At 34.6% G+C, this 23862-nt stretch overlaps 1 protein-coding gene across 2 annotated transcripts in view; it reads right to left on the bottom strand.

The window, feature by feature from the left end:
- Positions 1–23862, bottom strand: part of FBXW7 (F-box and WD repeat domain containing 7, E3 ubiquitin protein ligase) — a 214102-nt gene that overhangs the window by 68383 nt on the left and 121857 nt on the right. The window contains exons 3-4 of one of the 2 annotated variants that reach the window (XM_011956434.1): positions 21377–21426; positions 20207–20776 (exon numbers count right to left, since the gene is read on the bottom strand). In XM_011956434.1, coding sequence (XP_011811824.1) covers positions 20207–20707 — 501 coding nt within the window. In that variant the 5' untranslated portion in view covers positions 20708–20776; positions 21377–21426. The remainder of the gene's footprint in view (positions 1–20206; positions 20777–21376; positions 21427–23862) is intronic. The other variant, XM_011956430.1, reaches the window with a different exon arrangement.

Below are 23862 nucleotides of genomic sequence, written 5' to 3'. Positions count from 1 at the left end.
CAGCTAATTTTTGTATTTTTAGTAGAGACAGAGTTTTACTATGTTGGCCAGGCTGGTCTCGAACTCCTGACCTTGTGATCTGCCCGCCCTGGACTCCCAAAGTGCTGGGATTATAGGCGTGAGCCACCATGCCTGGCCAGTATACCTTTTAAAGTTTTAGTTTTTTTTTTTTTTTTTTTTTTAAGTTTTAGTATTCACAAAAGGTATGTCAAATAAATAAAAGTTCTTTAAGATGAAAATCACATTTAAAATGATTACTAAACATGTTCTAAAAGATATTTATTTACATGCTCAAAGTGCTCACTCAGATTACAACTTTCAATTACAATGTATTTGAGACATTATATGTATGTAAACATTCAATGGATCGCACACTGCACTTCCCTGCTAATTTTCTTTATTTGGGCAACAAGGACAGCCCCTAACTAAGAGAAATATGCTTGGGTTCTGAAGCAGCACATACAACATACACAAGTGTTATAAAAATGTGACCTGATAATTGGACATTTGCAAAATAAAAGCATTGCATGTACATGCCTATATACACAGATATGTAGCGTTTTCAAAATAAAAATGCTAGAATACTAGATTATATAAGGTATTGTAACTGCTCTGATTTATGGAATCAACATCTCAATGTTAGACATTTAAGCTGTTTTATATTCCAGTTATTTCAAAAAATTTGGCTGAAAATACATTATAAATTAAAAAGTAAAATACAGAAAACCAACCAAAACAAGTGCTAATAAATTATAAGTTGACAGATGACAAAACCATTCCATGGTACACCAGAAACTCCAAGATTCAAGAACCTTAACTATTTAATGTCTTGCAGTACAATTACCTGGAGTTTATATTTCAGATTTCTACAAAAAGGAGGCTAAATATTAATAGAAATAGATGGTCTGACTTCTCCTCAGATAATTGAGATTAAGTCCCTCGCAGGTTTAAGAGTATATTACATCTCTAAATCAACAGAGTGAAAAGACAACCTACAGAATGGGAGAAAATATTTGCAAACTAGGCTTCCAACAGGGGGCTGATATCCAGAATTTACAGGCAACTCAACAACAAAAACCAAATAACTTCATTAAAAAGTGGGCAAAGAACATGAATAAATACTTCTCAAAAGAAGACATACATATTTTTTCATGCCAACAAGCATGAAAAAATGCTCAACATCATTAATTATCAAAGAAATGCAAAGTAAAACCACAATGAGATCTCATTTTACACCATTCAGAATGGCTATTATTATTAAGACAAAAAATAATAGATGTTGGCAAGGATGTAGAGGAAAGAAATGATTATACGGTGTTGGTGGGAATGCAAACTAGTACAATCTCTATGGAAAACAGTATGGAGATTTCTCAAAGAACTAAAAATAGAACTATCATTTGATCCAGCAATCCCACTACTGGGCATCTACCCAAAAGAAATGAAATCATTATTTTAAAGATGCCCAAGAATGTAGTGTGTGATTATTATAGTTATACCTTTAAGTCAACTATGATAACTAACCCACATATATATGTGTGTACACACACACAAATGGAATACCATTCAGCTATAAAAAAGAATGAAATGTCTTTTGCAGCAACATGGATGGAACCGGAGATGATTTTTAAGTGAAACAACACAGAAACAAAAAGTCAAATACCACGTTTCACTTACAAGTGAAAGCTAAGTAAAGTGTACACATGAACATGGAGTGTGTAATAAGAGATATTAAGAGACTCAGAAGGGTGACACGCAGGGAGAATGCTGAGAGATGAGAAATCACTTAGATGGGTACAATTTTACTATTTGGGTGACGGGTACACTAAAGGCCCAAATTTCACCACTATGTAATACAGCCTTGTAAAAACAACTGCAGTACCCCTTAAATTTACACACACACAAAATAAGTATATTACTGCTCTAATAATATTACGCATATGGCCTTCTTGTAAGAAGGTTCAATTTGGTGAGCTTTCCTTTATTATAGTTTAGTGAACAATATAGCCAGTTTATAAAATATATCTAAATAAAATGCATTGCTTCTTCTTTTGTGTCTGACTTCTTTTACAAAAGGCATGTATGCCTGTGCTATAAATGTTTTTGTATAGTATTTTTATTGGAAAATAGGTACAGGCATAAAGATTTTTAAATAAATTTTTAAAAGATGAAATTCAAGAAAAATAACCTCAGGATTTTTCTGATTCCATATTATACTATAATAATATGTGTGTGTTTATATACATTTTTCCTCTCCTACTGACTATAGTAGTCTAAACACCAGCATACAGAGTATATTTGACTTTTTTTTTTAAGGAGTAAACTTTGGATTTTATTTATATTTGTGCCTAAGAACTTTAGTTGTTAAAATACTTTTCCACATCCTTTCATTAAGCATTTTAAAAAGTACTTAAGATGAAACAAAAATCCAACTATCTCACTGAATTTTGTAAGTATTTCAGAAATGCCCAGTATGAAGTCTTCAGTGACTTAACATAACCTGTCTCATGATTAAGCTTAACTCTTACAGGCTGAGCTGGGTTACCCCAGCTGTTAAAATGGCCTTACACAGCTGCTCACCAAGAATTTAGTTCGTGATTATTATAGTTACACCTTTAAGTCAACTATGACAAAAATGACACAGTAATTACAGGTATTTCAGTCATGCAAAAAGCCTCATGTAATGACAGAGTAAATGATTTAAAGCAACCTAATTTTCCATTATTCTCAAAATAAAATTTAAGTGTAAGAAAGATAGTAACTTCTTTAATATCAGTACTTAAGTCCATAAACATAAACAGTTCAAACATAAACAGTTTAAACATAAACAGTTCATCAGCCTTTTAATTAAAATAAATTAAACATTACTTACCAATAATTTCTTTCTCTTAATAAAAATTCTGAAGAGTACTGCAGGCCAGGGAGTTATAATACTAACTACATTAATAATTAGGACTAAGTTAATAATACTAATAATTCTTCTAAAATACAGTAAGTATGTACTGTTTTGCTATACAGCTTTAAGAAATTAAGCTATAATGCAGATGGCTCAACCAAACTGACAGTTCAACAAATCATAAAAATTTATCTTACGAAAAATAAAAAGCTACACTTACAGAAATGTAAAAAATCTGAAGGAGTGCTGGCACTTTAAACAAGTAAAATATACAGAGGGGGAAATGATTATTTCCTACACTGCTGAGTTTCTGATGCAATTATAAATAAAAATCAATATATTTTATTTTGAGTAAGATAAACATAGTACCGTACTTCATTTATATAATTTTCAGTAATGTGCTATGAAAGTATGTGGGATTGGCCGGGCACGGTGGCTCAAGCCTGTAATCCCAGCACTTTGGGAGGCCGAGACGGGCGGATCACGAGGTCAGGAGATCGAGACCATCCTGGCTAATACGGTGAAACCCCGTCTCTACTAAAAAACACAAAAAACTAGCCGGGCAAGGTGGCGGGCGCCTGTAGTCCCAGCTACTCAGGAGGCTGAGGCAGGAGAATGGCGTGAACCTGGGAGGCGGAGCTTGCAGTGAGCTGAGATCCGGCCACTGCACTCCAGCCTGGGTGACAGAGCGAGACTCCGTCTCAAAAAAAAAAAAAAAAAAGAAGAAAGTATGTGGGATTTATTAATATTAACTGAAAATACTTCAGCACAGAATTTAAGTACAGGATTAAAGTAGAGAAAAGTAAGATTAAGCAATAGAAAATACATATTCAGAACTTAATTCTTGGACGGGCTGACAGTTGATACCACTGGCCTTTTATGCTGTCAATATTACATACTCAACAAAGTAATTTTTCTGAAAAACATCAATGTTATTTTTTGTAGCTGAGGTTTAAATTAAGCTGAAAGCCTAAGTTTTAATTCTTTACAATAAGTAAAATAACTGGTTATCAAGAAAAATTAAAAACAAAGAAACAAAACTCAATTCCTACTATTCTTTAGTATGCCTGTAATAGAAAGATCTTGGGATAGAAGGATAAATAAGTCTAAGGAGACTCTCAGAGATCAGTAAGAGATATAAAGGAAGTCTGCAGCTGTAGGGCTTAGAAATACATACACATTGTTTCAGACTGGAACAATGATGAGGGGAAGGGATTAAACACTGACAAGAGTTTCTAGTAGATCATGCTTTGTATCACTTAATCACCAGGACGAAACTTTGAGGTATCATTATCCTTGTCTACTTGTTACAGGCAAAACTAAGGCTCAGAAAGGTTTACAAATTTGCCCAAGGTAACACAGTTGCCAGGTAATGGAGTTGAGATTTTAACCCTGGTATGTCTAATTCCTAAACTTGTGCTTTGTAACAGATCATCTATCCAATTCCACAGAATGTTACATCCTAACTTAGTTGTGTTACTTCCTAAATTAGTTGTTTGGAGACACTTCTTTGTTAGTGTTTCAGATATGTAAGTTTGTCAGATATAAATGAGTTCTAGATAACTGAAATAAAGTATTGTATAAGACATTTACATATTATATATGGAATGTTTTAACGTGCCTAGTTTTTATGAAGTCCAAATTTAACAAAAGAAACAGGAACAACATCAAAGATATTACGACCTCCTATAGCAAATTGTATTCTCAAAGATAGTCACAACACTGTCCCCCATCTTGCATGCTCTTCTTGCAATGTGACTCTGACACTCCTTTCACAAAGAGGCAGAGGCCATATCCTCTTGCCTTAACAACAGGCCAGACCTTTGTGACTGTTTGGACCGTTAGAGATAGTAAAAATGGTATCATGTGACTTCCCAGGCTAAGTCATAAAAAGGAGATTCAGCTTCCAGCTTGCTGGAACATTCACTTGGTAGTCCTGATGTGCTGACTAAGTAGTACCTTCAGGCCACCATGCTCTGAAGAAGCCCAAACTAGCCCAGGTAAAAAGACTGTAATACATGGAGATGTTCTGAGACTATACGGAAAAAGAGTTTCTGGGTCAGCCCTCAGCTGTTCTAGACCCCTGCTTTTGCACTTCCAGCCATGATCTGACTGCCACCCAGAGTTAACAATGGCCAGATCAGCCCTCCCCAAATTACAAACCTATAAGAACAATGAGAAATAATAAAATAATTCTCATTTGTTATATCCACAAAGCTTTGATGGCGATTGGTCAGGTGACAATGGATAACCAAAACATCTTATAAAACAAGGAGCTCTAAGTTGGTTTATAGTCATCGTAGTGGAGTGTTAATTTTACAATGTAACAGGAATGGAAAGGATAACGGGTGATTCAAAATGAAAACGTAAGTGATCATCTTGAGGATGGCAAAATTTGGGGTGACAATTTCCCACTTTGATACTCAATGGAAATGAGGCCTTAGCAAGTTTCTATTTTCATAATAAAACTTTTTTAAAAGTTTCATATTACTTTGGCTTGAATTTACATCCAAAGTCATTCGATATATGACCAAGAAAGGAAAAATCAAACTTACTTTTGGATTTCCTAAAATTGTGCTTTTGTCTATATTCCAAGCAAACTCAGATGATAAGGGGTTAAGGCAAGTATAATTAAAGGAGAAAAAGAAATTAGGTTTAAGACCTGAAAAGCCCTTTTAGAGGGTACAATTGATGTCATCATATAAGTACATTGGCTCAGCAAGGCCATTTGTTCTATATTTTCAAAAGAAGGTGAAAAAAATCAATACCTTTAAGTGAACTCTCAAGATTTTCCAATGTTGGCAACAAATTTAAATGTTTTAAAAATACATTCAATGGTAAGCTGTCATGATGAAAAGAAAAAGATTTAAATACCTACTATATGAGATACCATTTTGTAATCTCTATTCTGTTCCTTTCTGGAGTAAAGAAGCACAAAAATATAATTAAAAGAAAATGTAAGATTAGTGATAATCTGATAGAGAATAATGATTCTGTCTTAAAGTTTTAATTTTCTTTTCTATACCAAGTAACAGAGTAAAATGATAATGAGGAATAAACCCCAAAACTGAAACTTACGTGATTAAACACTACAGAGGTACGTACCTCAGTATATTTAAGGTTTTCACTCATTAAACCCTAAGACACATGGCAGCATATTGGTAAAGTACAAACAATGCATTCTAGAAAATTAAACTTACAATGTAGACTTAAATTAATAGAACCAACATCTGTAGCTAAGCAAATGAATAATAACTGCTGGCACTTACTCCTCAAATTCACCAGTACCTTCTTCATGCTTCCATTCCTCATTTGCATCTGATTTCAATAACCAAAAACTGCCATGGAAACCAACCAAGTAATGCATCTCCTAAAAGCACCTGCTATTTCTAAAGCAGAGAAACTACCTTTTGCATCAGCAAAAACCAACTGACAGAAGGACAAGCTATATTTGAATAAAACAGACCCTTTTCTGGGGAGGGAGAAAGATACAAAAAAATTTTAAGCATCATTTTTAAACCTGATCTATGGAAACAATCATCATTCTTCCTGCATTTCATATAATTAGAGGTTAAAGTTTATATGCAAGATGCTACCCTGACAACAATACTTATTATAAGGAATCAAGTTAATGTCCTATGTCAGATACAGCTAGAAGTCATCCCAATAATTTATGAAGTGTTCTCTAAAATGTAACCTAAATAAAGATAATTTTAGCCTACCCAAAACTATTGTTCCATTCATAGTGATTGCTTCATTTGTTTATAATCATCTCTTCACTGTGAAAAACACCGATATTTTCTGTAGCATCAAGCAGTAATTCTAGAATTTCTACAGAAGTGCCAAAGAACATCTTCCCTTGCATTTATTCCAGTTTCAGCTATTCAGTTCAAGAACACCCAAGTATCATTAAAGAATAAAACTTGCCTTTTCCTGTCTTCTGAACATTTTCATGTGAGTACTCAAAACTCTAAGATTAGCAAAATTTACTTGTGGGTTCTTTTACAAATTCCTTCTAAGTTCAGCATTAACAACCAATTAGTGAAAAAATACCTGTCAGGGATCAAGAGTGCTTCACAGTTAGTGGTAACAAAATGTATAATATCAAACAGCTGAACTCTATGCTAAAAGCCGTAATAATGTAGGCAAAAGTCAATGGAATAGTTTCAACCCACCCAAAAGAGTATCTTTGGAACTAAAAATATTTTGCATAGCATTCCTCCTAGCCTGAACTAGTAAGTTAGTTATAGCATAGACTTGTAACATTACAATAATTAACCTTATAAAATATAATAGCAAATGCTTAAGGATTTGCTATATGCCAGTCATTGTCCTGAGTACTTTGCATACATTACCTCACTGAATCCTCTCCATAACACTATGTGTTAGATACTACTACCGTCCCTACGAAACTACAAGGTTAACGGTTTGTGCAAGGTCAAACTGCCATGAACTGACAGAGCTAGCATTTGAAAATCCCCCAGCAGTTTGACCTTAGAAATCACACTCTACCACTATTCACGAGCATTAATGCATTTGTTGTAGATATACTGTTAAGGACATGATCTACTGAGTCACTCAGGAAGCCCTATGTGGGAAATTCCTTTTATATAATATTAGGAAAGATGCATGGGTGTGTATAAGTGTGTATGTGTGTGTGTGTGTGTATGTGTGTGTGAGAGAGAGAGAGAGAGAGACATCTTTTCTCTTCCCCTGAGGACTCAGTACATCGTCTTCTTAATTTTATCACAGGGAAGCAGCGACTCCAAACTACAGGCCGGTGCTTTGCACTGTTTCGGTTTACATGAAAATCATTTGAGAGCTTATTAAAAATGCACATCCTGACCCTGGAGTTTAGTTAAGTAGCTCTGGAGAGTAACCCAGAAATCTGTTATTTTTAAAAAGCACTCCAGATGCTTCTGATGCAGCTGGTCCAAGGTAACATTTCGAAAAATACCAGTGCAGACACTTAGGAGTGGACAACCTATATCCTATTACCAGCTTTCTCCAACTCATTATAACTCATTCCTTACCTCTTCTCGTGACCTTGCCCTCATATTCTACTCCAGTATTGTCCCTGGTTCTGATTTTCATGTACACTTTGTCACTTTATTTTATGTATTTCTCCTACATATAGACCACTTCAAATCCCAAATTCCTTGTGGAAATTGGATATTCATTTCCTTTAAATGAGGTCAATTCATTTGGCAGTTTAATACCTAAAATCAGTATAACAAATTCATAAGGAAAAGTCTGTGGGTCATCAGTTAAATCACTTAAAGTGCTATGCATATGCCGCACTTCCACTCCAAACAACCCAATTCCCATTAATGGATCAGCACCGGAGGCAAAGTGTACTGTAATTTTGCAATGGGTGATAAACATTTCTACAGAAGTGCCAAAGAACATCTTCCTTTGCATTTATTTCAGTTTCAGTTATTCAGTTCAACAATAATAGTCCATTCTTCTTCCATACATGATGTCTAGTGGAAAACGGGTGGTCTATGGGTCAAACCAACCCACGGAAGTGCTTTTGTAAAATTTGGACACCAATGTATTTTAAAGATTAAGAAATATCATCTGAAAATCTGAAATTCCATTTTGAAAAATTCAAAAACATGGCAATATCAGGACCCTCTTTTTAGAGAAGTTTTAGCTCCCTGGCTCTTATAGCCCATTTCATTCATATCAATTAACTTTCGGGACCCTATATAGGTCCAGAGGGTTTTCTGCTTGAAAATCATTCCAGGTTAGGAAATAAATCATTGATGGAAATTAGTTACAATACAGGTGTATGATATTCTAGAAACATCTCTAGTATTCAGATTCATACTAACCTACTTTTTCCAAACCTGTGACTTCTGGGTGGATAAAAGTGATCTTTTACCCTTTATAAAATACTACATACCCTGTACTTGCCCCCTCCCATTAACCCTTTTAAAATGTAATGCAATTAACAATGAATATATGCATTTAGCATAGTACTCTACTCCCAACATCACCCTTCCCCAACCCCTCCCTACAAGAGCTACTAGTAAATTGTGGGTTATCTTAGAAAAATAATGGCAATTCTTTGAGTGCTCAATAATACTGTTAAATGAATCAAGTTTTAACTAGTAAGTCAGTGTTTTCTCCAGACACATGTTAAAGACACAATACTGGATGTCTTCAATCCATCAATAGCATCTATTATCTCTGCCACTCAAAGAAGGAGTCCATGTGTTTTTCAACATATCCAAATACTGATCTTTTTATTTGATTTACCTTCTTGGCCATTTAAGAGTTCAACATGCACCACCTATATTATGCTAACAATAACTCATTTCATCACTTGTGCAAAAGGATCAGAATTCAAGTTCAGTTACCTAAGCTCATGTCAACCTGTCAATAAATGTGGTTTTCAGAAAATGGCAGTGATACAGAAAACTAGCAAACACACCACTAAGGCATAAGAAATGTTATCAGCTAGACAATACTGTTTATCACAGCAATGACTTTAAAATAATAATAAGTTCATCAATATTCAAGAGGACTAACATCTCAGTAAAATTTAGAACTAAAGATCAAAGTTTTGTCACTTCATTATTATAGTAACTAATTTGAAGAAATAATTTAAGGTATTAAAATTGGCAAATCAAAGGAGGTGAGACTTAAAAGATGAGATTCTTTTAAGTCTTTAAGTGAATTATTGTTCCTTCTCTTTCACATGACCCTCTTTTATTTTCTCCTCTAGGTGTAAACAATGTGTTTCCTCTAAGTTCATCATACTAATCTTCCTACACCAAAAGACTGTATAAATAGTAGCTAACGAGAAATGTTATTTCCACCCCCGAAACATAACACAGAAATTAATAATGAAAAGTGCTCTCTATGGAAGAAATTAAAATTTAAGCAAGGTGCTACTCAGATCTTGAACTTCTTCTCTAGAAGCTATCAAAGATCCAATAGTATACACTCGATGGGTCACATGTAGCTCAAAGTCAGTTTTTTGGAGCCAGCACAATGTTTTTCTTTTTCTTTTCCTGATATTTCTAAAGACAGAGTCTCACTCTGTCACCCAGGCTAAAGTACTGTAGTACTGTCACTGCAGCCTCAAACTCCTGAGCTCAAATCATCTTCTTGCCTCATATTTTTATTTTTTTAACTGAATATTAATACCTTTTGGGGAAGGCATATCTTATGTAGTTCATAAGAGCCTGAACAGTCTTACGGGCTGTTCATGATTCTCTTCACACATTGACATTACCTATTTAAGTACCTATAGGTTATATTTCTCATTTCTTTACCCTAAGCAGCCAAAAAAAAAAAAAAAAAAAAAATGAAGATTAAATCAGTTGTTCAAATATTCTTTACTCCAGGATGATTAGGTGGTTATGCCCCACAATATTACTTTCTGTGCTAACACAAAATGACATTTAGACAAGGGAAGTAGCTTCTTTGGAGAGAGAATTCTTTTCTCACATACATGCCAAGAAGTCCCAGAGCAAATAACAATGAGAGGCCTATTCTTTTTATGCTTATATGTTCAGATACTTGAGAAATTTTCTAAAAGCACACTTATATTTCCAAAGCTTAGTCAGTCTGCACATACATTTATCCCAAGATTCACTCTTTCACCACTTTTTGTTGTTACAAAGTAGCAAAATGCTAGTTGCTTGTTAAAAAAAAAAAAGCAAAAACAAAAACCCTAGGTATCCCACATATTATCTGACAGTGCACATAATTACTCTTGAATGTATACTCCAAATTCTGAGCAAGACATACTATACTAAAACACAAAGTAGGAAAGACAAGCACATACTAAGTATATTTAAATACATGGAAAGCAGCTCTATCTATAAGGTACTATATGGCCCTCTAGTGTTCAGTGAAAAAACAGATAAATTCTTAAGGAACTGTGTGCTTTTGATATGTTTCATAGTAAAAAAAAAAAAAATATTTATAAAATTTTCTACGTATGCTAAACATACTAATATATGACTTCTACAAAAACCTAAATATTTCATATCTTCTGTGATTTTACATCTTTGTGCTTTCTTTTGAATTACTATCCATATTTAGAATATCCAGTGAAAGAATTCTGAAATGTTCTTAAAGTTTTTCCCATAAATAATTGTAATGCTAAATGAAAAAAATAGCATTTCCAAATTAAGAACTAGACAATACTGAATGTAAGGCAAATTTCAAAGAAAAAACAAAAAAATGGGGTGGTGTCTACAAACTAAGTATTTAAACACACCTAATCTCAATTCCCTAGCCATATTTTCTTTTCTCTGTATTCTACTTGTGATCCATCCAACTTTATTCTTTTTATCATATTAATTTATAGAAAATAGAGATTAATTAAATACACAAAATTACGTCTCTCAGAAGAGTGGCCAAAGATAGGACTGAGATTTTAGGACAAGAGTCAAAGTGAAAGTAGACCCACAAGCAGAAAAGAATCTCATCAATAAGATTCATAAAATTGTAACCACTGGCCAAATGTTTGTAAAATTGATAATACTGTTTAAAGTTGGTGAAATAATAATTTCAAAAGGAACTTACATTTGTTACATGTTTAAAAAATATATTTATATATACTTACATTTACTGTTTATATATTGCGGTTTTGTCAGAGGGAGAGGTGGGAACTGAAATACGAGCAAGATATAAAATTTATCCCCAGCTTTTCTACTCATCTGCTAATATTAAGCAATTAACATTTCCAAGCTAAACCTTTAGAAGCTACAGGAGGACTCTGAAAATCCTATACTTGGCATCAACATAAATCCTTCAAATGTCAAGGAAAGGTAAACTGCTTATGGCAAACAACCTTCAAAGTACCACAGAGTCATCTACTAAACCATTAAGAAATAGGACAGAAGGACTCTTAGCAAACTAGGAATAGAAGGGAGGAACCTTCTCAACCTGATAAAGACTATCTACAAAAAGCCTACAGCTAACATCACACTTAACGATGGAAACTCAAAGCTGTCCTACTAAGATCAGACACAAGGCAACAATATCCTCTTTAACCACTGCTTTTCAACATCATAGGGGAAGTCCTAGTTAAAGCATAAAGACAAGAAAAAGAAGCAAAAGATAAAGAGATTAAGAAAGAGGAAATAACACTGTCTTTTTTGGCCGATGACATGACACTCTATGTAGAAAATCCTTTAAAAAATGGACAAAAAAAAAGCACTTATAGCAAGGTTGCAAGATATAAGACTAATATGTAATAAATCAATTATTTTCCTATATACCAGCAATGAAAAAGTGAAATCTGAAATGACAAATATAGTATCATTTACATTAGCAGCCCCCTGAAATAAAATATTTAGGGATGATCTAATAAAATATGTATAAGATCTATGCAAGGAAAACTAGAAAACTCTGATAAGAAAACATCAACAAAGAAGAACGAAATAAATGGAGATATATTCCATATTCTTGTACAGGAAGACTCAATATTGTCAAGATGTCAGTCCTTGCCAATCTGGTCTACAGTTTCAAAGCAATACCAGTCAAAATCCCAGCAAGTCACAGATATCAACAAACTGATTCTAAAACATATGGAGAGGCAAAAGACCCAGAATAGCCAAAACGATACTGAAGGAGAGGAACGAAGCTGGGAGATAGATACTACCCAATTTCAAGGCTTACTATAAAGCTACAGTAACCAAGACAGTGTGGTATTGGTGAAGAATTAAAAGTAGATGAATGGAACAGAATAGAGAGACCAGAATATGGTACAGTGATCTTTGACAATGGAACAAAGGCAGTACAGGGAGAAAAGCTAGTCTTTTCCACAAATGGTGCTGAACCACTGAACATCCACATGCAAATAAATGAATCAAAACAATGACCTTACACCCTTCACAAAATTAACTCAAAATGGATCACAGCCATAAATGTAAAGTGCAAAACTATAAAACTCTTAGAAGATAACATCAGAGAAAACCTAAATGGCCTTGGGTATAGAAAAGACTTTTTGCTGGAGTAGAGTGGTATGATCTCAGCTCACTGCATCCTTGATGTTCCAGGATCAAGCAATCCTCCAACCTCAGACTCTCGGGTTGCTAAGATCACAGGAATGCACCAACCACCATGCCTGGCTTATTTTTTGCTTTTTTTTTTTTTTTTTTTTAAGGAGGAGGTCTCACTATGCTGCCCAGGCTGGTCTCAAACTCTTGGGCTCAAGCGATCCTCCCACCTCAGCCTGCCAAAGTGCTGGGATTATAGGTGTGAGCCACGGCACCCAGTTGGAAATGACATTTTAGATACAACAATACAATACTAACAGCATGATACATGAAAGAAATAATTCGCAAGCTGCACTATACTAAATTAGAAATGTCTGCTCTCTGAAAGATACTGTCAGGAAAATAAGAACATAAGATACAGACTGGAAGAAAATATTTGCAAAATGCACACGGGATAAACGACTGTTATCCAAGATATGCAACAATAAGAGAACAACCCAACTAAAACATGGACAAAAGATCTGGACACACACCTCACCAAAGATTTACAGATGGGAAGTAAGCACAGGAAAAGATGGTCAACATCATATATCACTAGGGAATTGCAAATTGTAACAAAGAGATACCATACACACCTATTAGAATGGTCGAAATCCAGAACACTGACAACACCATATGCCACTGAAGATATGGAGCCATAGGAACTCTCATTCACTGCTGGTGGGAATGCAAAATGATATAGCCACTTTGGAAGCCATTTGGTAGTTTCTTACAAAATTAAACATACTGTTAACACACAATCCGGGAATCGCACTCCCTGGCATTTATGCAAAGGAGTTAAAAACTTAGTCCTTGCAAAATCCTGCACACAGATTTTCACAAGCAGCTATACTCATAATTGCCAATATGTGGAAGCAACCAAGATGTCTTTCACTAGGGAAGTGGATAAACTGTGGTATATCCAAACAATGGAATATTATTCAGTGTTAGAAGAAAATGAGCTATCAAGCTATAAATATACATGGAAGAAAAGTCAATGCATATTACATAAGTAAAAGAAGCCAATCTGAAAGGCTACATACTGCATAATTGCAACTATATGACATTCTGATAAAGTTAAACTATGGAGACGGTGGAAGGATCAGTGGTGATGAGAGGCTGGGGAAGAAAGGGATGAAAAGGCAGAACACAGGATTTTTAAGGGAGTGAAACCATTCACTATGGTACTACATTGGTAGATGCGTGCCAATACACATTTGTCCACACCCACAGAGTGCACAACACCAAGAGTGAGACCTTGGTGGAAACTATGGATTCTGGATAATGACATGACAATGTAGATTCACTGACTATAACAAATGTACTATTCTGGTAAAGGGGAAGCTGTACATGTGTGCACCAGGGGGCATATGGGAACTCTCTGGGCCTCTCATTCAACTTTGTTGTGAATCTAAAACTGCTCTAAAAATTAAAGCTTGTTAATTTAAAAAGACAGAATGGCTAATGCAGGAAGTCTCCAAAAAACATTTCACAAACTTCAAGGATCAATAATTCAAACACAAGGTTTCCTTGTAAAGGACGGGTGTATTTCTTCTTTCCAGATTGGAGGGATGAAAGAAAAAAGATACACATGAAATTCTAGGTGAAGGAATGTAGAAATAATTCATGTAAATGGGTCAAGATCTCAGTGAAGCAGAGGGGAGTGGGGAAAATTCCCTTTGAGAGGCTGAACAAGTCAACTGTTTAAAGAGGTTATCAAATAATAATAAGGCTATTATAATAACCAAAAGAATCAGGAATATAAAAGAAGTATATGCACTGACTCCAGCTACACAAAATATATATCCATGTGGTCAATGACTAACAAGTATTACGTAAAAATTTATACACCAATTCTTTATTGACTAATAATTAGGTTATCAGGGTACCTGATAATACAATAAATATTACTAGGCAATAAAATAAGAAATCAAAGGGCTTAAATGAGAGAGGGAGAAAAACAAACTTAATACAATGAGTCACAATAAATATACCGCAAAGAGATTTAGTTGAGGCAACATTTGGGGACATGAAAATAAATGTTAGGGCGGTAGCTTTATAGGTTATTTCACAGCCCACTCATCCCAAAACTACTAATATTGTTTAACTGAATTTCCAAATGTTAACAAAAGTACAACCTGGACCCAGAATAAGATCTGAGTTCCAATCCCAACTCCACTATTTACCAGCTGATCGATACATGATTAATTACTTAACCTCTCTTCACATATTTCTCATCTCCATTATGGGGTTAAAGATTAGAAATGACCTATTAGGACTGTTAAGATTAATGAGAAAAAATATAAGTATAGATACACATTCTGAGAACACACTGAAGGCATTCAGTCTGGAGATCACAGATGAATATGGCAGCAATCTTCTCCTGTGAAAAGAGCTGTCACTGCTCTAGGCAGAAGAACAAGGACCAAAGCAAAGTCAGAGATGTCAACATTAAATAAAGAACCCTAACACAAATAACTGCCTAAAACTATGAAGATACTTGACATTGCAGTATTCCTTTGTAATGGCCTCATTTGTAAGCTCAAGTCTGTTGGTAAAGCCACTGGGCACAAGTTTGGCCTTGGTGATCTCAAAGGTCCACTCCAATTTGGAGTCCATCTTAGGAGACTTAAAATTAAGACTAAAAACTCTTAACATGTTAAATATATTAGTTTGATGAAATGGGGGGTTGGGAATACGGAAGGGAGGGAAGGGAAAGCACTAATGATTTCCTCATAAAGCAACGGCCACTTTGGAATTATGTTTTACGGCCAGGCACGGTGGCTCATGCCTGTAATCCCAGCACTTTGAGAGGCTGAGGCAAGTGGATCACTTGAGGTCAGGAGTTCGAGGCCAGCCTGGCCAACATGGTGAAACGCTGTCTCTACTAAAAATACAAAAATTAGCTGGGCGTGGTGGCAGACATTGGTAATCCCAGCTACTCAAGAGGCTGAGGCAGGATAATCGTTTGAACTGAGATTACATACTTACGGTTATATAGTAAGTGGCATCATCAGAATTCAAACTCAGATCTGAAAAGTTCTTATCACTCTAATATGTTAAGGGAAAACCCATCTCACCCATTGTCCCCATTTCTCCCATTTCCATTATCCTCCCCACATGTTTAAAATTGGGCTAAACTATGCTGAGTCAATGTTTCATTTTTCCTCCTTCACAAAGGTAGGGGACATGGCTATTCACTGGGCCATGTTTACTAGTAGATGTTACTCAAGATGACTGCCTTAAATAGCATTTTTTGCTCTCTGGACATGTCTACACCAAACAGAATTTGAACTTAAGTTATTTGTCTTGTAGGTAGACTAGGCCAGGGACTTTCTGAAGAAGCTATCATTCTCTAGAACTCTACAACAGAGTGTAACTTAGAGCCCTGTTGTATTTCCAATGTTAGACACATTGTCCTACAAAGTTTCTCAGCAGCTCTGGTCCTAGGAGGTGGCTGGAGAATGGTGGACCAGATACCCTGATTGGTTAATGATCCTATTACCTGATTCCTCTACTGTTCAGAACTTATAGACAAGAAAGGGTCTTATGCCTCTAAACTCCAATACACTAGATGCTTCTCCACACCTACCCCCCTCTCTATTTATTTATTCTGAAACAGGACTCTCTGTGGCCCAGATCACTGCAGCCTCAACCTCCTGGGCCCAAATGATCCTCCCACCTCAGCCCTCAAAGTAACTGGAACCACAGGTGCATGCCATCACACTCAGCTAATTTTTGTATTTTTTGTAGAGACAGGGTTTTGCCATGTTTGCCCAGGCTGGTCTTGAACCCCTAGGCTCAAGCAATCTGCCCACCTCAGCCTCCCAAAGTGCTCGGATCACAGTGTGAGCTACCACACCCGGCTATCCTTTATACATATGTATTTTTCGATAAACATTTATTTCTTATTTGAGGCAAATGGATAAACACGGTTTAATTACTAAGAGGAATCTAACAATCAGGATGGGAAAAAAATAAGACTAATTTGAGGTAAGGAAGTTATGTGAGACGAGAACAGGTGGAAGAATCCAACAATCAGGATGGGAAAAAAAATAGACTCATTTGAGGTAAGGATGTTATATGAGAAGAGAACAGGTGGAAGCCACTAAGATAGATATGGAAGCATCGGAAATTAGTGCTCAACACACTTCTCTTCATCAAAAGATCAGGATACCAGATCTGGCCTAATAATTGTCTCATTTGTTTTTCATGTTAGTAGAAAATTAGTTGATATTCTGCATAAAATATGTCAAAGATTCTTCAATATGAGCTGGGCACTCTTCAGAAAACAATTTAAAAAAAAATATGATAAGGATGTTGACAAAGGAAGTAAAAACTGAAGAGACAGACATTTATATCTGGAGAACCAAGCTGACTCTAGAATTTACAGGCTAGTCAAATTTAGAGGAACAGCCAGCACACAACCTCTGCTTTTTTACGGATGTTTTACGTAAAAAAAAAAAAAAAAAAAAAAAAAAAAGCATGTTTTACGGATTCAAGACAGTATGACCTCTACCAAATTTTTTAACGGCGTCATTTCTTCCTGATTACTTTAGCCTTGAGCTGTAAAATCTTCAATAGTGTTTTGTTAAGTGCTACAAAGAAAAGTAGTTAACTGAGCTCTCTGTCCTTTCTATAGGGTAGCTCTGATCACTTCAAATGGGACATAGTATTAGAAAATCATCACACGCCAGAGTCTCTATGACTATATTGGAAATCTTGTTTAGTGATGTTTGTCATATTCCACCATAGGGGGCAGCATAGTACATGGAAACAGAAAGGGGTTTTTTTGCAACTAGGCAAATCTCTCATCACTTAGTGTGATCTGGGGTGGATCATTTGGCCTCTCTGTAACTTTTGTTTATGTATCTGTCGTAGGCTCTTTCAAACAGTGTGAGCTTAATAAATAGCAATTCTTGACTATCACTTCCCTTGACTTTTAACAGTAAGACAGTACGGAATTTTTAACATATATTGCTTGCCATAAGGCTCCCAAAAGAACAAACCTTTAGTGACAAGGGGGGAAAAACTGTCCTCAGAGTTTTGACAGTTTTCAAAATGCTTTCAAAGAATAAAGCAATGCAAGGAAGAATTAAAAATCTTTTTTTCTCATTAATATCATATTTGCTTATGCAGCATATTTAGGGATGATGGATAAAATTCAGTCTAGCTGTCCACAGGGTTTGTTTATGAGAATGCCAAAAAATAAAACTTGAAAGGTATCCTGAGTAAAATTTGTAGAAAGCTAATCCTATATTAACATTTAAAAATGGGATTTCATTTCTTATGCCTCTACTCTCAAAAGTCAAAGTTTAAGAAGACTTGAATGAAACTATGGTCTACGGTAACGTCTGTAGAAGTGTCTTAACTTTATAATGATCAAGAATTTAAAGCTCTTCCAAAATAAAGTACTTGAACTAGTGAGAGCTTCTATTTATTGTATTAAAACATCTACAGACAGAGAATATTGACATTTTCTTTTTAGGTAAAGCAGTACTAAGCGACTTTTCTAAATGCTGTTGAAAGCGCTCTGGGAATACTCTGGCAGAAGGGTTTTAGGAATGGACAAAAAGGAAAACATTTAGAAAAAATTCAGACTGAAATTGTACTTATAGAAGGGCATCACTGTCCTGGCAATCAAATAGCTTTGTATTCTTCATAACATACTTATCCCATGATCATCTCATGATCAACAATATATCAAAAATATATTACACACTTATATAATAAATGCATATACACATCTATACTGTACATGTGTATATATCTAAATGCATACACACATCTATCCCTGCTATGGTTAGGGCCCAGTCCATTCTTGTTATCTTGCATGTACAAGAATAACTGTTATTCATGATTCAGAATCACTAGAAAAAAAACTAACAAATTCAGTACACTTCGTTTTTAAAGAGGTAATCATTATACACATAAAATTTCTGTTAATGATTTTATCTTGAAGGTAAAGAAAAGATAAAGTACCTGTCAAACTTGTGAAATGGAAGGTTTCCTACAGAATATAAGGATGACTTTTCCTTTTGGAAAAAGATAAACTTTTGTCTAACTAGCTTTTTTTGCTTTTAATTTAAAGTGTAGCAGAAATCAGCAATAACTCTGCATTGTTCTGCAAGGCTTAGTTTTGATTGAACCTCTTTCTGAAATAAGATAATGCAATTGGACCTTAAGTATTAAACCCCTATTCCTCTAACTGAACCCTCAGGAAAAAAAGAGATGTATAAACTCCCTTTTCATATAGTAACCTTGAAGAAGGGGATCAAGACTGGGGGGATAAAAGGGAGGAATGACACTATATAAGGTCTGAGCCTTAACAAAGCAGTGTATAGTTGTTAGTGGTAGAGCCATCTGGCTGAGATCCAAAGCTACTGCTTCAACATCTTGAGACAGGGATGATACAATGGATGAAAAATCACTACTTGATGTCATGTCCTTCTTAGATCATGCCAGCTAAATATAATCTGACTTGCAGACAGACTAGGTAAATTAGGGCCAAACACATTTTAGAAAGTTAAAGTTTTACAAGCAGATATAAAACATGATTTAGCAATTCAACTATTATTAATCCAAGTGTGTAAGACACTTCATTCCAAGTCAAGTTAGGTTAAATGATATGATGTCAAATCAGTTAAATCAGTTTGTATATTGTTTATGGCCTAAAATCACTGTAAAATGTAAGAAATAAGCAAGTAGGAGTAAGAGGATGAACTACCACAGACATTAATGTCTATAAAACAAGTAAGCTATTATTCAAGTTAAAATGTTCCTTTCCAAAATATAGTTTAACTTGTAAGTCTATTCTACATGAATATTCATTATTTCTAATTCTCAAATGATAAATAACTAGAACTAATTTGAGGCAACTTTTGAGTAATTTATGCCTTAGAGTGACACTTGTAAATAGACAGCCCACTCCAGCAGCTGCATTTTGTAAATAAAAAGCTTCTTCATTACTTGATTTACACAAATTATATTTCACCCAAAACCTCTACACCCCACACAAGCTACTAATCCCTGCCCGGGACTCAAGGTTTAGACGAAAATTTGATGTTAGTAATTTTTCATAGTAATAGGCTCAATTACTTTCCCTCCACTTGTACTCAGATTGTCCCATTATCAGTATTTCTACTTGTTAATACTTTCCAATACCTTCTGTAAAACAAAAAACTAGTTCATTTTATTATTACATATCTTAAGATTAATTTTTAGTAATACAAAGACTGAGAGGAAAGTTTCATTACTTAAAATAGGTATGTAAAGTTTCCCAGGTTAACAATATAATGAATATACTCACTTTTGTTGTTTTTGTATAGAATGGGGAGGAGAGCTGGTGAACAGGCAGGTCCACAACACTACTGGAGTTTGTGACACTGTTACTATGTGTATGTTCATCTTCTCTGCTACTATCATCAGACTGATCAAAATCATCACTCTCCTGGTCCATCTCCTCCTCCTCCTCATCCTCCTCATCTTGTTCACCAGCATGTTCTTCATCTTCCTCTTGTTCTTCTTGGTTTCCTGAGGAGTCCTCATCTACCGAAATAAATCTATTATTGTTTTCTTCCAATTGTCCTTGCTGGGAATCATTTTGGCCTCCAGGTCTAGGTTCTACTCCAACAACTTCACCATTCCTTGCAGTGTGCTCCTCCTCTTGTTGTCTGAGTTGCTGTTGCTGTTCCTCCTCTACCACACGATTCATCTGTTCTTCATCTACCTGGCTTGAGGAAGGGTTACCTCTCAGAGAGCCTCCAGTTCGTCGTCTTTTGCTGCCCACAGAGAGCAGTTCCTGATTCATTTCCAAAAGCCAGCTTGCTACTTCTTGGACCTTGGCTAGACTATCAGAAGATGCAAAGGTTTTCACATTCTGTAGGGGAAAATAGTGGAAAAAACAAGATTTGTACAACCTATATTATGTTCTACTTTCATGTTATATGTCTACATTCTAAATATCATTAATGATTGCAAAAAAGTATTGATGCCACCAAGGCATTAAAATGCTTTTTAGTAAACAACATAGAACATTTCCATTTTAAAAGTTGTAAGACTTTATAAAGACATGCACAAAAACCATAGTAAACAACATTAATCCTTTTTAATAATTTTTAGCATAAAGATTTATAGTTTAATTCCTTTAACCAATAAAACATAATCAAGCAAATAAAACAATTTTAACTTTATATCAGTAGTTCATAGACTATATCCTATATAAAACTTCCACAAAATTTTAAGAAGTGTATCAAAAAAAAATTTCTGTGTTCAGTTAAATTTGGGAAATGCTGAGGTAAATCAGATTAAAAGGCTTTTTATCCTGGGTATTTTCCAAACTTCTCTGATCACAGAATCTTGCCTTCAGAAACAGTTTTCTAGCAGGTAACAATTATAATCATTATTGTTTTAATTTTTTTACAAATGACTGGACAGAAACAAAAAATTTATTTAAAAAACAAAGTTCATAAGTTCATACCCTCTGACCCAGTAACTCCACTTCTGGCAATCTATCCTAAGGAAGTAATCCTAAAACAGAAAAAAAAATTATACAGAGGATGCTCACTGCAGTTTATCCACAAAAGCAAAAAATAAAGATAAAAATAAATGTAAATAAAAATAAAAATTCAAATGCTCAATATAAAGGAATCTATGAGATGGGATATATACAGTGTAATCCCTAAACATGACGTTCATAAAATATTTTTTAAAACATGGATGTTATATTATATTACGCTAAGGGGAAAACACTGGAAATAATAGTGATTATAGTATGATTTTTAAACTGTATGAAGACTAGAAGACAACATTTCAAAATAAACTGCATCTTAGGCAGTGGTATTACAGATGCTTTAAACATTTCTTTTTATCATATTTCTCAATTTTTATATATCAAGCATGTTTACCTTTATGTTTTTTTAACCTGGCTCTAGAATTTTATCTGATACAACATCTTTTCATGATATTTATTCTTACACTTTATCTTTTGTTGGTATCTATATGGACATCTTTGAAGTCAGATAAAACAATGCCAATATATTGTGCACACACAAGAAATTAAGTACCCGTGATCTAAAACTTGAAACTGTTAACAAATAAAGTATTGTCAATTCTAGTTTTTTTCAGAGAAAACCTTTAGTATGATTTACAACAGTGTATCATAAAACATAAACATCAACAAACAGAAGTCCATATCCTAAAATTTGAGGAAGGTCTTTTATTTCTTCTTACCATAATACAAAATGTCAAGATATATCAAATATTAATATTTGATATATTCAAGTTCAGTCACATTAGTTACCGATAAAATCATGTTATATATTTATATATTAATATATATTATATGTTTATATATATTTTATATATTAATATGTTATATATATAATATGATTTTATCGGTAACTAATGTGACTGAACTTGAGTTCAGTAAAATAAAATCTGATGGCTAACAAACAACATTAAGGTTAATGGATTTCTTGGCAACTGGAAATGATGGGAATAGAAATGATTCAAGGTCAGGAAGAATACTAATAAAAGAAATAAAATTTTAAATTGAAAATGTTCCTCACTTTGCAGGCAAGGTAATCAGGCTTAAAATGATTTAGTAAATTTCTCAAGATTACTAGCTTTAAGTAAAGCAGGGACAAGAATTTAACACCCAAGTGAGTCTTCTTTCATACACCTTGAAGTAACTACATAAAATCCTGAAAGAATATTATTCTCTAACACTGATACTGCCTTCTTTTCCAAAACTAGATTCACTACAATACTCAAAGATTATTACTCTAAAACAAATTATTTGCTAAGCATTCAATATGCTTCTTGTACATGTCAATTTTCTGGAGGATAATGTTTAGAATAATGTATCTTTCAAGTTAACTGATGACATTTCATCTTTTTGACCAGAACCCACAGTGAAATTATGTTTAACATCACAACTCTGCATGCATGCATTTAAACACATTAAAACAATGGTTTCCGAGAAAGGGAATCGTGAAACATTTCTGGTATCTAAAGTCCCTATAAATCACCACCGTTAATGAAATACAGTTGATTCGCATTCACAGTAATTGCGTTCTATAGAATTGCTGCAACCACTGAATTAATACTGAGCCATTGCTCCTAGGGGAAAAACAGTTCTCACAAGCCTCTGGTCACAACATTGTTGCCAACTGATCAACGCATAACCTTTTTTATGTGTGTTTCTGTCTAAATATATCTTTGATATAGATTGATTCATTAGCATTGAACTCATGGTCAACAGCATTATAACTAATGCCTGAATTAAGTTTATTTAATACACCTTTGTTTACCTTTTAAGGCAAATTACAGCCTTCCTGCACTCAGGAACATTAAACAGAACTTCAGGACTATGTTTTGGGGCCATTCTAACCTGCACAATCCCAAATGAGGAAAATGCTATACTTTTCCTCATGGACCATGAAAATGACGCTTGTTTACGGTATGACAGCTGCAACAAGAAGGCAGAGCATCACCCTGTTGATCTCAACTAGAAATAGGTTTGTCAGGTGGCTCAAACTTTGTGACACTCTGCATAGTACATGTACACAAATGACTATGAAAGTATCATTCGTGGCTGTGAAAGTGACTGTGTTGTTACAGTTCTGCTAACCTAACAAAGGATAAATGATCAGAGACATTAAAAGCTCCATTAAAGATATTAGTCAATGAATGTTTCAAATAAATTGAAAGTTCAGATAGCTCTGATAAAATAAATTTGGACTTTGCATAAAATAATGGCTGGAGAAAAGAACATTACTTTTCCTTTTGTAAGTGTGGGGAACAATATTCTTCTGGCAGTGTCTTTCAGGGCAGTGGAAAGTCCAGCGAGGTCCTGACCTATGGGTACGTTAAAAAGATGCCTACAGTCAACTCCATTCTGGATGAAAAAGAGGTATAATAATTCTGCTGTTCAAACAAATTTAAAATAGGTTATTTAGAGAA

Source organism: Colobus angolensis, unplaced genomic scaffold (assembly GCF_000951035.1).
Source record: "Colobus angolensis palliatus isolate OR3802 unplaced genomic scaffold, Cang.pa_1.0 Scaffold111, whole genome shotgun sequence".
Taxonomy (NCBI): Eukaryota; Metazoa; Chordata; class Mammalia; order Primates; family Cercopithecidae; genus Colobus; species Colobus angolensis.
Note: the sequence above shows the minus strand (reverse complement) of the source record. Positions and strands in the feature narration are given on the sequence as shown.